Below are 16,562 nucleotides of genomic sequence, written 5' to 3' on the forward strand. Positions count from 1 at the left end.
GAGCGGAAGCATAGCACAGGGAGATCAGCTCGGTGCTTTGCGATGACCTAGAGGGGTGGGATAGGGAGGGTGGTAGGGAGGCTCAAGAGGGAGGGGATATGGGGACATGTGTATGCATATGGCTGATTCGCCTTGTTGTGCAACAGAAACTAACACGGTATTGTGAAGCAGTTATACTCTGATAAAGATCTATTAAAAAAAAAAAAAAGGAACCCAACTCAAACTGGCTTCAGTGAAGAGGAGACTTTACTGGTTCATGTTACTGAGAAATCCAGTTTGGGGCACAGTTGGCTTCAGGGGCTCAAACGTAGTGTCAGCATCTGATTTCTCTCCATCTCTCAACTCTCCTTCTGCTATAATGTCCTCATTCTCAGTCTCTAAACCATGGTCCCCAGCAGTTCCAGAGTCTCATCCTTTCAAGTTCAAATCCAGCCTCCCAACAGCTGGGATAGACTATGTTTGGCTCAACATGGGTAATGTGGCCAGGCTGGACAATCTGGATGCAGCCACACTGGACAATCAGGCCTGGGTCCAGTGCCCATCATCCCCATGATGAGTGAGGAGCTTGGTTATATGCTTAACCTTCAGAGCTGGGAAAGAGTAAGGATCGGGGTTGGGGGGAGAAGCCCCAGTTTACCGCACAAATCGGGAGAGGAGTGGTTTGCCAAAAGATATTTTGGGTACTATTAACAGAAAGAGAAGTGGATGCTGGGTGGCTAAAACAACAAATGTGCCCTACACCTGGGATATTTATATCACGTGACATAAAGCATGCATTGCAGCTTCCCTCTTTGCTATGAAGTCTTTTGTCTTCCCCCTAACAAGCTCCTGCAAGCGCCTGAGGAGCAGCTGTCTCACCCTACAGTCATCTGTCTTCCTCCTCTGAACTTGGTAGCCCACAGGACCATATCACTCACCAGCAACAGGTGGCATCTGGTCATTAGTTATCTTTTTATGTACATGTCCTGTCTCTTCATCCATATAGCAGGATCCTGGAGAACAAGGGTCACGTCTTATTCATCTTTGTGGCCCCCAAAGCACTTTGCCTGATGTTTGGGGCATAGCAGACAGTCCCTAAATCTGCTGACAGATCAAACACCTGGTTTATATGCTTCTGGAACTACGGAAGTAAATAGCTTGACTCAACTACAAAACTACAAAGAAAGAGGAAACCTGTGTCCTCTACACCATTTCTGAAAGATCGTAGACCTTTCCTGGACTAACTAATGAGGCTGGGGTCAAGATGTGCTGGGGTCTTTTTTCCTCTGCAGCCCCCAGCCACTGGTATCATTCTTTTTAATAAAGGACTGAATGAAGGCCCAAGGAATCTTAGTCTCGGCTGCCCAGTACCCTTGGGTGGGTTGTATGCCGGCACAGCCCACCTGGAAGCATGGAGGATGGCAATCTCAGGAAGAGGAAGCAGATGTCTGTCCTCAGTGGCTCCCACCTCAGGCCACAAGGCAGAGCCCCAAGGTCCCATCAGTGGGTCTGGCTGCTGGCTCCCCGCCCTGTGTTGATCTCTACTCTCCCTCCTCATTCGTAACCCTGACATCCAGCAAAGGGAAGAACGAGAGAGGAGGGCATGGAAAATGAGTCAGATGTAGCTTGGATGTTGAAACCGTCCTCCCAGGTGGTTCATAAGCCCCTGTGGCTCTGATTTCAGAATCTGAGGGACATCTTGGGCCAGGCGATTTGCACCTTTGTCTCTAATCCCCTCAAACCGCCCTTTAGGCCAAATGACTTGTCCAAATCCGCGCAGCCAAGCCAGGATTCCCTCACCTGTAAAAAATACAAGGATTAAATCAACGAGCCATAGAGAGCATCCACCTCCTGGTACAGTCACAAAAATCAAATCAATGGGGGAAGAACGAAAAACCGTGGTTGGTAAAGGAGGGAGTGGTAAACGAGGTCAGAAGATAGGTGGGTGGAGCGGCTGAGAGAAAAACCAGGCTGGGGGGTCGGGGGCAGAACAGGGAATCAATTAAAGCTTCAGTCTCTTGCCGCGGATCGCGCTCGCCCAGCGCTACGAGCGGCCAGGGAGAGCCCGGGAGGCGGTGCGCCGGGTCCCTGACCCCGCCCCTCCCTAGTTCCACCCAGTCCTAGGCCCCGCCTTTGGCCCCACCCCTGCCCCAACCCCACCCCGCCCCCGGGCCCGGCCCGCCTCCTAGCCCCGCCCCCAAGGCCCGGAAGCGAAAGCAACTCCTCCTCTTCCGAGCGGGGTCACGATACCGCCGGCGGGATCCGGGATTCCGAGAGTGAGGGCTGCTCGGCGGGTCAGGGCGGCCACCGGCTGGAGCCATGACAACTAACCTGCGCACCGCGCTCATTTTCGGCGGCTTCATCTCCCTGATCGGCGCCGCCTTCTACCCCATCTACTTCCGGCCCCTAATGCGGCTGGAGGAATACCGTGAGTGACCTCTGACCCCACGCGGTGGCCTGGGCCCAGTAACTAACTGAGAGTGACCTCTGACCCCACGCGGTGGCCTGGCCTCAGTAACTCCCCTCCCTTCCCCACGTGGGGCCATGGTCAGAGCTTTGTTCGCCGGTCGGGGAGACCCGGGTGCGAATCTCGCTGTGTGCAGCTTTGTGACAGTGGACAAGTGACTCAATCTCTCAGAATCTCAGCAACCCCTTTAGTAGTTATCTGTTTGTATAATAAAATCATCTAGCCTCTGGTGAGACTCAAAGGTGGTAATGAAAGCAATCTGCACATAGTAGGTCGACACTAAATAGTAGTTCATACTCATATTCACTGAAGTCTTTTAATGTATCTCATTAGGCACACATGGGACCATTTAATTTACACAACCTCACTTTGAGGTAAGGATTATCTGTTTTACAGATGGGGAAGCTGAGGCTCAGCGAGGTTGTTCAACATGCCCCAGGACACACAGCTAGTAAGTGGCAAGACAAGTATTCCTACTCCCGTCTCTGTTTCCAGACCTTCCAAACAGTGAAGCTGGGAATGATGATCTTGAGGGGAGGGAGATGGACCCTAATTATCCTGAGCTTGAAGGTGTTTTTATTGCACTTCATTTCCACTCCCAAAGATGTCTTTCAGTGGAAATGTTTCAAACCTAAACTGTTAACCTGGGTTTTTGAGTTTTTCCTCTCCTTTCTCCTCAAATATTTTTTCAGATTCTGCTGTCTTCATTTTAAGCTGGTTGCTCACATGACAATGGTCAATATCCTGCGAGTAATTTTCTTCCTTAATCATTCAAGTCCTATCATTCTAAAAGCCAAGCTCTCTTTCCTTGAGACCTATACCTCAGCAAGGATTAGCACTTTGATACGTCTGAAACCATCTGTCAGAGAGAAAATATTAGGCATTAGAGGCCCATTTTGTTCTCCAGGAAACCTGAACCATCTTGAAGATGGAAGAGGGCCAACTGTGCCCCTTGACAATATTAGCGAAGGCTGAAAGCTTGGCGATTTGAAGGCGAAAGCTCCGTGTAAATGCTCTGCCCATTACAGATGCTACAACATTTGGTTTCTGAGTTAGAGCGTTTTAAGTACACAGATTTCCTTGTGGCTTCTTTTCATCAGCCAAGATTGAAATGGCCTCAGCTTTCTGCCTTCCAGCCTGTCTCCATGCACAATGCGTGAGGGTGAACATGGGGCTGTGTGAAGCCCTGTATAATCTATCTGCATTATCCGTCCTTACTGCATCTTTGCCCCACGCTGTTTTATGACAGCCTCTAGAGTTGAACTTGGGACAAGGGGGTCTGCTTTGGATCCCACTAGAAAAGTTTCAGTCACGAAGACTAGAGCTGTGGTTTTCAACTGGGAATGGTTTTTGTCCCCCTAGGGACAGTTGGTTCTATCTGGAGACATTTTTGCTTGTCACAAAATGGATGGCATAGGGTGGGCTGGTGTGTGCTACTGGCATCTAGTGCATAGAGGCCAGGGGTGCTGCTAGACTTTGTGCAATGCACAGGACAGCCCCCCCGACAAAGAATTATCCGGCCCAAAATGCGAATGGTGCCAAGGCCGAGAAACCTTCCTCTGGGTCAGATGCTCAGGGTGTGGGTTTGCGCTGTGTCTCCCAACAACAGTCTTATAGAGGTAGTCCGGAGTCTATGGTTGTCTGAGTCGCCTTGAGACAGACGGATTAGGCCTTTTAAGTGAACATTTAGTGCGTGTGGCTACAATAGCTGCATTTTTAACTGTAAGGCAGTCAACACCTGCCCACTTTTCTGGTTCAGTTTTAATTAATTTGGACACTCTTATCTGAGAGTCATAACTGATTCCTTAAGCAGGTAATGATACTAAATAGCTAATATTTATTGAAAGCTTATTATATGTCTGACACTCTTCTAAGCACTTCTTATATATCAATCCATTTGGTGCTCATAACAGCCCTTCATTGTAGCTGCTGTGTGATCATCATCCCCATTTTATATGTGGACAGACTGAGGTATGGAACAGTTAACTTGTACAAGGACCCACAACCGATGAGTCCCGGATCTGGGATTTGCACCAGTGCCCTTAATCGTGACACCAGGGCACCATACTGCCTCTCTAAGAGGGTGAGAGAAGTAAGTCAGATGAGGGTCTAAATCCCTTACTAAAGGAGGACCTTAAGGGGCGTTACTTAACCTCTCAGAGCCTGGCCTGTTTCCTCATCTGTAACAGTGGAATTTGCAGGACTGAATTTACATGTTTTGGGGTGAATTAAATGAGATAACAGGTATAGAAACACATAGTATATTTTTACACTAGGCTTCCCATAAAAACATTTCAAAAATAAAGAATCACAAGGGCAGGGAAGTGAGACAAGGAGATTTAAGCAGGTGGACCGACCCAGGTGAGGCATTCGTGACCGGGTCATGGGAACCCTCTGTGAGGACGGAGCTTCAGTTCATTTCAGCGCATTCAGCTAGCATTTAGTTAGCTTCCTTTTCATTTTTTTAAACCTGGATTTTAGCAATTACTGTGTGTGGCACTGTGTTAGGTGCCAGATGTATGTGACCGGACAAGACAGTCAGAGCTCTTCTCTCAAGTCACTGCCTCACACGTACCTAGTCCCCCACCCACTCCCTGCACTCTGAGCTGATCTCCCTGCTCCATTGGTCCCCAGAACCACCCATTCTTTACCCAGCAGCCACTGTGGTCTTTCTGGTTAGTGTGTTGTTGCTGATCTACCTTCTTCGCATTTGTAGTCAAAGATTTCAGACTATATGATTTTGATTTTTTGATAAGTCAAGATTTGCTTTGTGACTTGGTACAAGTCAGTTTTTGTAAATGTTCACTGTGTGCTGGGAATGATGTATATTCTCTTGTTTGGGAGTACAGAGCTCTGTATATGATGGTTCCAGATCATTCTTAATTTTGTTACTTAGATATCTTGAGGCCATATTATTCTGTGCACACAATCTAGAATATTCTGGGGGGGGCTCAATTATTATTATATGAGTCCTCTTTACCCCTAATATTTCTCCCAAACTCTGTTTTATCTGATATTATCATAGTTACCAGCTTTCTTTTGGTTAGTGTTTTCCTGGTGTGTGTGTATATCTATATGTATATATAGAGAGATATAGATATAGATATCCTCTTATATTTAGCCTTTATTTGTCCTTAAGTCTTATAACCAGCCTAAACTGGGATTTTTTAAAAAATAAATTTATTTATTTTATTTATTTAATTTTGGCTGTGTTGGGTCTTTGTTGCTGGGCGCGGGCTTTCTCTAGTTGCGGCGAGCGGGGGCTACTCTCCATTGTGGTGCACGGGCTTCTCATTGCAGTGGCTTCTCTTGTTGTGGAGCATGGGCTCTAGGCACGTGGGCTCAGTAGTTGTGGCGCACGGGCTTAGTTCTGCGCGGCATGTGGGATCTTCCTGGACCAGGGCTTGAACCCGTGTCCCCTGCATTGGCAGGTGGATTCTTAACCACTGCACCACCAAGGAAGCCCTAGACTGGGATTTTTAAAGAATCCAATCTGATAATCTTTTTAAACTGTTGGATTGAGATCATTTTCATGTTTACTGATATATTTACATTTATTTATTTATTTTTATTTTTCCTATCTTATGTTTTCTATTTATTCTTCTGTTTCTCTACTTCCCTTTTTTCTCCTTTTCTGCCTTCAAGGCTTCTTTATTTAATTCTCTTACCCTCTACTAGTTTGAAAGTTTTACATTCTCTTTTTCTTTTGTGGTGACAGTTTAAAGTTAGTCAATATCTTTACCTCCTATGAAATATAGGAAGACCTTAGAATGCCTTAGCTCCTGTCCCAGACGCCCCACCCGTTCTGCCTTGTGTTTATTACTCCCCAGATCACTTAGTACCATCCGTGTTTTATACAGTCACCGATTGATTCTCTTTACCCTCATTCTTTACTCACTGATCCTTCTTTCATCTCACACCTTTCTAGTTTCAGTTTTCTTCATTCTGAAATACATCTTTGTGTTTCTTTGGTGAGAATTTGTAACTGGGAACATCCATTCTTGTGTGTCAGAGAATGTATAGAACTCCAGGTCTTCCATTGTGGCTGTCGGAAAGTCTATTGTGCTGTTTGCTCTTTGAATTCGATCCTCTCACTCGCTTAGTCAAAATACTTCAGTAACCCTCTGCTGTCCTCAGAGTCCAGCCGGTGGAAAAGCATTGAAGAATTTGAATCTGGAGTGCAAGGTGATCAGATTCACTCTTTCCAGGAATCTCTGACTGTGTGTGACGGAGGGGCTGGGAGGGTCAAGGTTGGAGGTAAGACGGCCAGATGCGGGAAGGCTGTGCTTTCTGTGACCTCAGGGAGAGGTGACTGTAGCCTTAACCAGAGTGGTGGTGGTTATGGTTCTGGGGAGAAGGACTGAATTCCGGAGCCAGATTTAAGAAATAAATCCTCTACAGGGATTTGTGACTGATTAGCTCAGGGCTGAGGGAGGCAGAGGAAAGATTGACACCCAGCTTTCTGGGTCCAGCAGCTGAGGAGATATGGTACTAGACATTATGAAATACAGGAAGTCTGTTTGGGGGACGAGAGGACCTGCTAGTTCGGTTTGGGGTGTATTGAGTTTCAGGTACCTGGATATGCTCCTGGAGATTTCCTATAGGTGATGGGAGCTGAGCCACAGGATCTGAGCTGGAGCTGGAGATGGCGCGTCACTGGCATTGGATGGGAAGCAGAGTCATTGCAGTAGGTGGGGCTCCCAGGCAGCATTCAGAGATTGAAAAAGACAAGCTGGTCCAGGGCAGAATGCAGGTGAACACTAGCATTTGAGGGTCTGAAGAGCAAGTGGTCAGAGGAGGAAGGGTCCTCAAAGGAGTGGCCAGAGCGCGAGGATTAAAACCAGAAGAGGCTGCAGTCTCAAGCCCCAAGAAGATAGCTCTTCATGAAAAGGGGGTGGTCAGCAGGGCTAGGCTGCTTGAAGACGGTAAGAAAGAAAAAAAGTGAAAATATCCATTGGATTTAGCAAAAAGAAGGTAAAGCTCATTGGTTGTTTTGTTAGAAGTGCTTTCAGTGGTTTGATGGCAGAAAGCAGATAGCAGTGGATTGAAGAGTAAATAGTATATTAGGTTGACTGTTTAAAGATGTTGGTCTGTATGGAGAGGAGAATGACGAATTATTTTGCAGCTGGTCAAGGGGACTGTTGTGTTTTCGTTTTGGCTGGGAGCAGCGGGAGAGCCAAGAGAGCCTCTGGACAAAGAAGACTGCTGGAGAGAGAAGAGAGTCCATAGAGTGGGAGGTGGCATGGGATCTTGAGATCAGATGGAGGAGGGAGACTTGGACCAAAGGCAGGACACCTCTTCCAGCAACTGAGGAGAAAGGCAGGTGTGGATACCTCTAGATGTAGCTGTGATGTTGGGAGGTTGTAGATACTTCCTGTTTGTTGTGGCTTCTGTTTTCTTTGTGACGCAGGAGGTCAGGTGACTATGCGTGAGAGGCACAAGCCCCAGCCAGACTCTCCCTCCTTGAGACACTCTCTTCCCTGGGCTTCGTGACTGCCCCTCCGCCAGTACTCCTGGCTTTGCCCTTTTGCTCCTGCCTTTCATCCACTCCTTAGCCTCTCTTGTTGGCTGTTTCTCTTCTGAGCGTCCTTCATACATTTATGGTCCCCAGAATTCTGGGCAGACCGAGGAGAAGCCCACAGTCCTTGGAAGGGCCGGGCAGACACCCAGTCCTTGAGAAGGGGAGCCAGAGGCCAGCAAGGAGCCCAGGCCATGTAGGGCCCAAGTGTCGAGACACTGCTGACCCTTCATCTGGGCCAGCCTGACTGATGCTGGCCGGCCTGGGTATGGGGACAGGTAGGCTCTAGGGCCCCTGCTGGAATAAGCCTCAAGGCAGTAGAAAAGAGGCACAAGGCTGCTTAGGTACAATAAAGCCAAGGAGATCTTCTATGATTTAAAAGCAGACAGGCCATTATCACAAGACTGCTGTGTTGAATTTCATTTTGACATTCAGTGTGCTCTCTAGCTCTTTCACTAACTCAGCCAGACTTCACCAAGTATTAGGGGGAATACAAGGTCAGCTCCACACATGATACCTGAGTAGTGAAATGAGCACTGGGGAGATGGCAGTTGGCATCGGCAGTTGTCAGTCCCACACCAGAAGTGTGGGGATGGTTCTGCTGTGCTTCTGGAGGGAATCCAGCCGTTGCTTATTAGCTTTCAGCCTATTGGCACAGCATGATTCGTGGGAAGAGCCCACATTCAGGGAAGCATACTTGAAGCTATACATATAGCGCACATTCAGGCGCTATATCTTGAAGCCTGGTCTGCCTTTTGTCTCTGCATCCTGGAACCAGACAGTGATCCTGAATGTGGCTTTAAAAAATAACAGCATTTCAGGGCAACCTGTGAAATGAGACAGAATAAGATCATTTTCTGTGATCCTGTTCATGTTTAACTTTAGTTAGGTGTGCAGAAGCACAAAGGGTTTTGCCAGAAATCTTGTGTTCATTCAGTCCCCTCATTTAGGTGACTTGTCCAAGGTCACCTAGCACATTTATTCCTGGATAGACACTAGACCCTAACTCCCCAGCCTTGTCTGCTGCTTAATGATGCCCTGTTTCACCTGCTTTTAGGACAGGGGAGAGTGTCTGCCAGTAAAGCCAAAGGTTACGTGGGAGAGCTGTGATACCTCACTTCTCCTCCCGTTCCCCTTCCACCCCCAACCTCAAGCGTGTGGTACAGAGTCAGAGCAGGCCTGCGAGAAATCACTTGACTCAGAAATGCCTCTTACCTTGGAAGGGCATTTTCCCGATTATATGGCAAGTGCTCAGAATATGCTTTTTATTCCTTTCACCTTAGAGTCGAATGAAATTCGCAGACTAAAGTCTTATTTTCTAACAGGCCTTACAAAGCTGCCTGGATTCTACCACACACCCTGGTGAGAAACTAAAGTGTTCATGGTATCGGAAGGAGTCCACGCTTCCGATGGCCCTTTGGTCCCCCCAGCCGCTGGCTCACACTCACCCCCAATACACACGTCTAGTTCTGGATCACCCCGAAGTCAGACTGCAGCAAAGTGGGAGCACTAGAAAAGTATTATTTTATTTTATTTTTGCTATTTTTAAAAGAGACTTTCAATTAATTATCATGGAATAGTCACAGTGCTCTTGGACTTCCTTATACTTGTTTTGCAGTTGTGTATTTTTGTTGTTAAAAAAAAAAATCCAAGCCGACAGAGAAGATCTAAGAATAGTACAATGAATCCCTTTATGTCCTTCACCTAGATTTACCAGTTGTTAACATTTTGCCACATTTGCTTTCTCTCGCTATATATATGTTACACGTCTATACATACATACATATGGACACGCATATGTTCATATATAATTACATTCCATATATAATCGTTACTACTATTTTGCTGAACCATTTGAGAGTGAGTTGAAGACCTTGTGAGCTTTGATGCCTAAACACTTAAGCATGTATTTTCTGAGCACAAAGACATTCTCTTACATAATCACAATTATCCAATCCAGGAAATTTAATATTGACACAATGTTATTATGTAATATACAGTCCATATTCAAATGTTGACATTTGTCCAATTACCTCAGGTTGTGAGTTGCTTTTATTTTAACTGTTCATTGGCAGGAGGAGATGGAGGGGTGTTCCCGAGGTGATGGTTTCGCTGTGTAGCCCCCCCCACCGAGGTCAGATTCTGCACCTGCTTTTAGGTTTTTATCTGCTGGTCCTCCCCAAGGGCACCCTCAACTAGTCAGTAACGAGACCACTGAGGGGGCTGGCAGTTAGGCACGCTGTATCAATTTGCTGTGAATATTAAATAAAGTAGCAAGTCACACAGATTTCACAGTATGGACATTTAACATAAGGATAGGTTTCATGTTCAAAGACTTAAACATTACGAGGTAGCTTCTTTTGCTACCGTACAAAAATGAGCCCGTCTGCATGTATTACTACGTTTTAAATAATCTACCTTGGCCCTTTGAGTAGAGCTAAGGATCCTCAATTAAAACTGCAAATCAGCTCACTGCCTTAGCACCAGGGGGCAGAGTCGGGCTTGCTGAGACACTGGAGAGGGAACTTGTAACGGGCATCGCGAAGCTCCAGGCCCCATGCTGCATATTTGCGTTTCAGTCATTTCACTCCTGATAGAAGCATGCTCACTACTAAAAGGTCAGTAATTAGCTTATCCTGATTTGCTCACATAGTTAAACCCCTGACTTCTGTGTTGCCCTTTTTTCCAGAGGTTGAGAGACATTTGCTGTTTCTCTAATGATAGCAAAACAGAAACCTACTGTCAACCTCATCAAGATGTGCTTGCTAAGTCCCAAGGGACCAGTTTGTTTTCCCTTTAGCATGTCTCGCATTCACAAATAAAGTGTCTTTGTGTCATATCATGAATTTATATAAGACTGCTTTGGCCTTAGAGTATTTATAAAACATTAATGGATTAAAGAACCAGGGGATGTAGATAGGATGCTAATACCGGTTATCACTTGGTAGGAACTCCTTCTGCAAATCGGTTTAAATTGCCCATCCAAGCCAAAAAAAGAGGGGGTTGCATAAGGACAAGGATTATAAAGAGATTATGGTCTATTTAAAATAAATCCTCAGCCTCTCTCCAACCTCATTAGCAATTAGCAAGGAAGTGTGAAGACAGCCATTCTTTTCTCTTCACTTGGTTCTCCATTTCATTGTAAGAGGTGAGAACACAAATTAGGGATTCCTTTGCCACCAGAAGTCAACTTCCTCTGATGCTTGGCAGGCTGCCAGCTTCTTTGGCTTTGCAGGACCTGCCTCTTGGAGAATGTGTTCTGTTCACCAGGTTGTCTGATTCTCTCAAACCTGGACATCTAGAATGCTTTCTGGCAATCAAGCATGTGTTAAAAATTCATCTCTTCCTTCTTCCATGATACTGGAGAATGGACCTTTTAGCTGTGAAAAATGATATCTGTTTTTGTTCCTGGCATGATCGATGACAGTGTAGTCTTTTACTAGTTGGCATTTTCTAAGAGCATGTTTGAGACACATCCATACTTGGAGACTTACATGGTGACAGCATGGTAGGGCTCACTCCTACAGGAATTTAACTTCTTAGGAAATGAGATTGCCTTTTGTGTTATTTTAGGAAGTCTGACACCTCAGAGGTCCCATTGTCACCCACTCTTTTGGCATCTCTTGGTCCACAGGGTCTTGGTTGTTGTTTACCTGCTACTTTTCAGAGAGGCCCAGTGGAGCCATCAGACCATTCTGTATAAGCAACTTCCTCATGCTGTGTCTTCTCTGTCTTGCTTAGAATTGGACGTCAAGATTCAGATAATCCCTGTTGCCCGGTGTTTTATTTGCCAAAGCAAAACTTAGCATTGATAAAACTCTCAGACAGGTCACTTAGGATTGACTTTCCGTCACATCACCGGAGAAGCAAGTTCAGTGAATATTTGATTTGGAAAAGCCCTGTTTCCTATACCTTTATGCTTGTGTATCTTTATGAGAATAAAGAAAACTGCCTAATATTAAATAAGAGCTAAACGTGGATTTAAAGAAACACCATCAGCCTGATTAAAACAAAGGTTTGATTACAACACTTAATTACTATAATATAGTAGTAAACATCCTTTGGCTGCAAGTCTTTCTGCTGAAAAGCCACCATTTGTTTTCCAAGATACTTAAAATAGTAAGTCTTTGTTTTCACAGGCCTTAGGTTTATTCGACACCACTTAGAAAGATGTGTGAGGGCTTGAAGCCCACAGACATAAAATGCCCAGTTTCTCTTGGCCTTCGCCTGTGGGACATCTCCAAAGAGACTGGCTAAGCTGCTGTCGCTAAAACGTGCTTACTAATTGGTGTAGCACCTGCGGTCAATTAGGGACGCTTCAATTATCCAAACCAAAGCCACCCACCCAAAGATTAATTTTCTGCTCTATTTCCTATGAAAAACATAGCTTATTTAGCTCTGGGTCTAGGCCCTCAGTGGAGTACATTTTAGACACCTAAACTGCATCGTTTTCTCCTGAGTTGTACTTGTTCTTGCAGTTCAGCAGCCTTGCTCTCCTCATTATCACACCCACCAGTTCTTTCAAAATTGTTCTTTTGCTGTTGTTTTTGTTGCCTTTCCAAACTGCTGAGATCACTGGGAAAAGATGTTCGTTAGAAGCTTTTCTTCTGAAGTACGGCTTGCTTTCTTTCACTGAAAATATCCAGTCTTTTGGCTTGATTGGATCTAACTTCTGTAACCTAAAAGCTTTGGGCAATGGCAGCTCTGAATTTAATAGCACTCAGATATATTGTTTCCTGATTGTCCCGTGTCATTGTTCCACGTAGATACAAAGATTTCCACTGCCCTGCCCCACAGTCCCCTCTCTAATGAGTAATTTTTCTGTTGTGTTTCTCAGAGAAGGAACAAGCCATAAATCGAGCTGGTATTGTCCAAGAAGACGTGCAGCCACCAGGTAAACGTAAAAATCACAACAAAGTCTCACGTGTACTAGTGTGTTGTCGTTGGGGGTGGTGCTTTGCAGCAGGAGAAATCTTTGCTTCGAGGCTGGATTGTAACTGTGCCGTTATTTCCCAGCAGTTGCCATTTTAGAGGTTGCCACCCCAAGACTTCCTCGTAATATGTTACTCCAGAAGAGTTTTTGCAAGTTTGCACGTTTCTCTTCTGCATTTGATAAGTGGGCATAAGTGTGTAACAAGTGTGCCATTAACTATCAAGCATAAGTAGCTGTTTTGCAGACATATTTACCAAGCACCTATTTAAACACCACCGTCACGGGAAAACACTGTTTACTTATGAGCTATTTTAATCGATGCGGGATTCTGCTTTATACAGAAGCTCAAAAGTTCCCTGTATGGCTGAATGGTTAGTTACTTTGAGACGATCCAAGTTGGCTGAGAATGAGAGGTTTCTAGCTTGTTAGCCAAAACTCTTGTAATCTGTGGCAGCGGTCTTTTTTTTTATTCATTTATTTTTTAGCTAGGCCAGATACATATCTCCCTGCCGTGGGGCAATTTCTGAGCCATTTAAAAGTCTCTTGTCAGCTGCCACGGCTTCCCAGCCGTCCTGTTCCGGGGTTCCGGCAGCTTGCCCGCACTAACTCCAACTACATGGAAATCGCACAACTTCATTCTGATGTCATCTTAGTTGTTTGGGGTTGAGGGAAGTGGTAGGAAATTTAAAAACGAATCCTGTTTTTATTCGTGTTTCTTTCTATAGGGTTAAAAGTGTGGTCGGATCCATTTGGCAGGAAATGAAAAGGCTATCACCACCTCTGATTATGAAAGTAGATAGAGTCTTCATGCTTTCATTTCTGCAGCAAGTACAGTAAATCACCTGGCTAAAGAACGATGGCTGGAGAAGAAAACTCTAGAAGGCTGTAAAGAAGAGCAGTGTGCACCAGGATTAATTCCCTTCTTAAGTATCAAAAGAACCCTGAAACAAATCACACCATTACGAAGGTTTTCATGATTTGGTTTCCCTTCTAAAAATGAAGCTTTCTCACCCAGCTGCATTTGGAGGTGATCTACTTATTATTCAGTCTCTACCTCTTACCCACCTGAGCTGTGATATGAATACAAGCAACCAGTAGACTTGGGAAGGTCCTAGTCTGTTCTGCCGTCTTCCAAATAAGAAGTTTCAGTGAAAACCCACCATATTGAGCAGCCTCATAGGGCTCTTTGAAAATGTTAAAGTTGATAAAACTCTTTGAGGACAAGGTACATTGTACTCTTTAAGAATAAAGAGTACAGCTCAACTATCTCATTGGGAGGGTTGCTGCATTTTGAAAAATAAATAACTATGAAGCAAATCAAGCTAAGTGGGTATGCATGCCTAGGAGAAATCATGTTGAATTAACTGAGTGAAAGTGTGTATATTAAAATGATTTCTTTTTACTTCACAATGGTGTAAGATTTTTTGTAAATCCTTCTTTGTAAGCGCATTAAATGATACCCAGAAGTATTATTTGACTACATTATATTTGACTAGGTATTTGACTGTTTGGTGTTTGTATACAAGTAAAATTGTATACAAGTAAAAATGTTAAAGGTAAGTAGCAAACGTATTGAGACAAATATTTATTGAATGCGATTCTCCACCAGATACCTCACCAGGTGCTGCAAAGATGAATGTGAGAATACGAATTTCTTTCTCTAGTGCTCTCTCTGGCCCCTTACTAGATTATGTGCTTTTGAAAGACACATCTTTTTCATTTTTACATTTCCCAGAGTGCCTTGCACATTGCCGTATGCTGCCTTTTAGATGAGCTACCTGATGACATAATTTTATTATTGTGAACTGGGAGATGGCTTAACAGACAACTGGCGTAATTATGTTAATTACTGTCAAAAAAAAAAGATTTGATAGTTCCAAAACCAAAGTCATCGTTTTTGGTAGGCATTCCCTAACATTTAATTGACTTACAGTTAACAGACTCATTTGGCGGACATTTGACCACTCTTTTCCTTGGAGGGGACGCCAAAAGTTGTGTGACTTAAGAGTCAAGCCCCTTGTGGGTGCTTAATTGAGATTCCTCTGTGACTGAGGCCAGTGCCTATACATCTGCTTTGGAAGATATCCAGGCTGAAATGACTGTGTCTGCGTGTCATAGACAAGAACTTTGGGACCTCGATGGCCTGTTTGTCGGCTGGAGCAGACTCAGTTTAGTCTCCTGAGTGGGACCTATGTCCTGGCCTTGACCCTACCTTTGGTCCACCTCTTTGCCGAGATAAAGAGGCTTTCTGTCCTGCTCAGCTGCCTTGATGCTTATAAAAGGATTGCTCTTGATGTTCTCAGAGCTGTAGTGTCGGTCTGTGCTGCCCACGCTTGACAAAAGCCAGGTTGTAAGAGATGCTACTTGGGAGGACTGACCGAGGGCCTGGTGGTTCATCCACACTCCTCCCAGGTGTGCCTCCAGGATGATGAGGAAAGCACTCAAAAGAGGGGATCTTAGTCAAATACAGTTAGGAAACATAAAGTTCAAGTTAATTAGGTTTATTTGCTTCTAATTTGACAATTTCCAAGAGAGACATAACATTTCCCCAGTGTATTTGATCACAGAACATTTTTTTTTACCAGTTATCTTCTGGGCCTAGTGACCAACAACATCCTTTTGGGAACATTCTCCAAATAGTCTCGGGACCCTTTAACACTCAAAAATTTTTGAGAACTCCAAAGTGTTTCTTCTTAGGTGGGTTATATCTATAGATGCTTACTATATTAGAAATTAAAACAAATTTTTCATTTAAGAATATCAATAATAAACCCATAGGTTACTATGACATATTTTTGTGTGAAAAATTTATTTACCAATATGAAAACATAATTTGCAAATTTCTTTAATGGCTTAATAGGAGATGCTGGATTCTCATATCTACTTCTGCATTTGATCTGTTGCTGTATCACACGTCATGTGGCCTCTGGAAAACTGTACACCCTTACAAGAAGAGAGTAAAAAAAGGCAAAAAGCCTTTGATACTACAGTATTATAAAAATACTTTTGATCATGCAACCCCCCTAAAAAGATTCCAGAGACCACTCCAGGTACCTCCAGGTACCACAGTTTGAGTCTAATCTGTTTGCATTAGTTCCCTCAGAGTTGCCTGTTCAGGGAAATTACAAGAGTAGGGGAGAAACTGACAAAATTTCCCGTCCTTATTGCCAAAATGAAGTTGTTAGATCCTTTATTTTCAATGTCCTCTTTAGGAAGACTCTGGTTGACTTTATTTTAATCTCAGCACCAGAAATAGCCACACTGCTGAACAGTTGGTACATTTATCCCGTGAACATTGATTTGCGTGACTTGTTTCCTTCTTTGTATTGGCTGATAGGAAGCTCAACCACATTTGTGGTCCAGATTTTTAAAAAGTACCTTGTGGAATGAATTTGGGCCATTAGATTACCTTCATTCTTTTTTCCCCCGACCTTATTTTCCTTTCTGCTTTCTCACTTCAGTTTCCTATCTTATATTGTATGTTAGACCCATCATTTAAAAATGAGCCAGTGCACAGACAGTATTTATTCAATTGAAAAACCACTTATCATCTAGTAAGGGAAATGATGTAAATTCACAGATAAGATTAAAATGATGTGGAATATTAGAAAGACCTTTAAGGAGGTTCGGAGTGTCTACTGACACTGGGCACATGCAAACCCTGT

General features: G+C 44.3%; 1 protein-coding gene across 1 annotated transcript; it reads left to right on the forward strand.

Moving 5' to 3' along the window:
- Window positions 1–2,211: 2,211 nt before the first annotated feature.
- On the forward strand, window positions 2,212–14,366 carry SMIM20 (small integral membrane protein 20). Its single transcript, XM_032633685.1, has 3 exons — window positions 2,212–2,407; window positions 12,802–12,858; window positions 13,623–14,366. The coding sequence occupies exons 1-3, from the start codon at window positions 2,299–2,301 to the stop codon at window positions 13,658–13,660; spliced, it is 204 nt and encodes a 67-aa protein (XP_032489576.1). The 5' UTR covers window positions 2,212–2,298; the 3' UTR covers window positions 13,661–14,366.
- The last annotated feature ends 2,196 nt before the right edge of the window (window positions 14,367–16,562 follow it).

This window comes from Phocoena sinus, chromosome 5, assembly GCF_008692025.1.
Source record: "Phocoena sinus isolate mPhoSin1 chromosome 5, mPhoSin1.pri, whole genome shotgun sequence".
Classification (NCBI taxonomy): Eukaryota; Metazoa; Chordata; class Mammalia; order Artiodactyla; family Phocoenidae; genus Phocoena; species Phocoena sinus.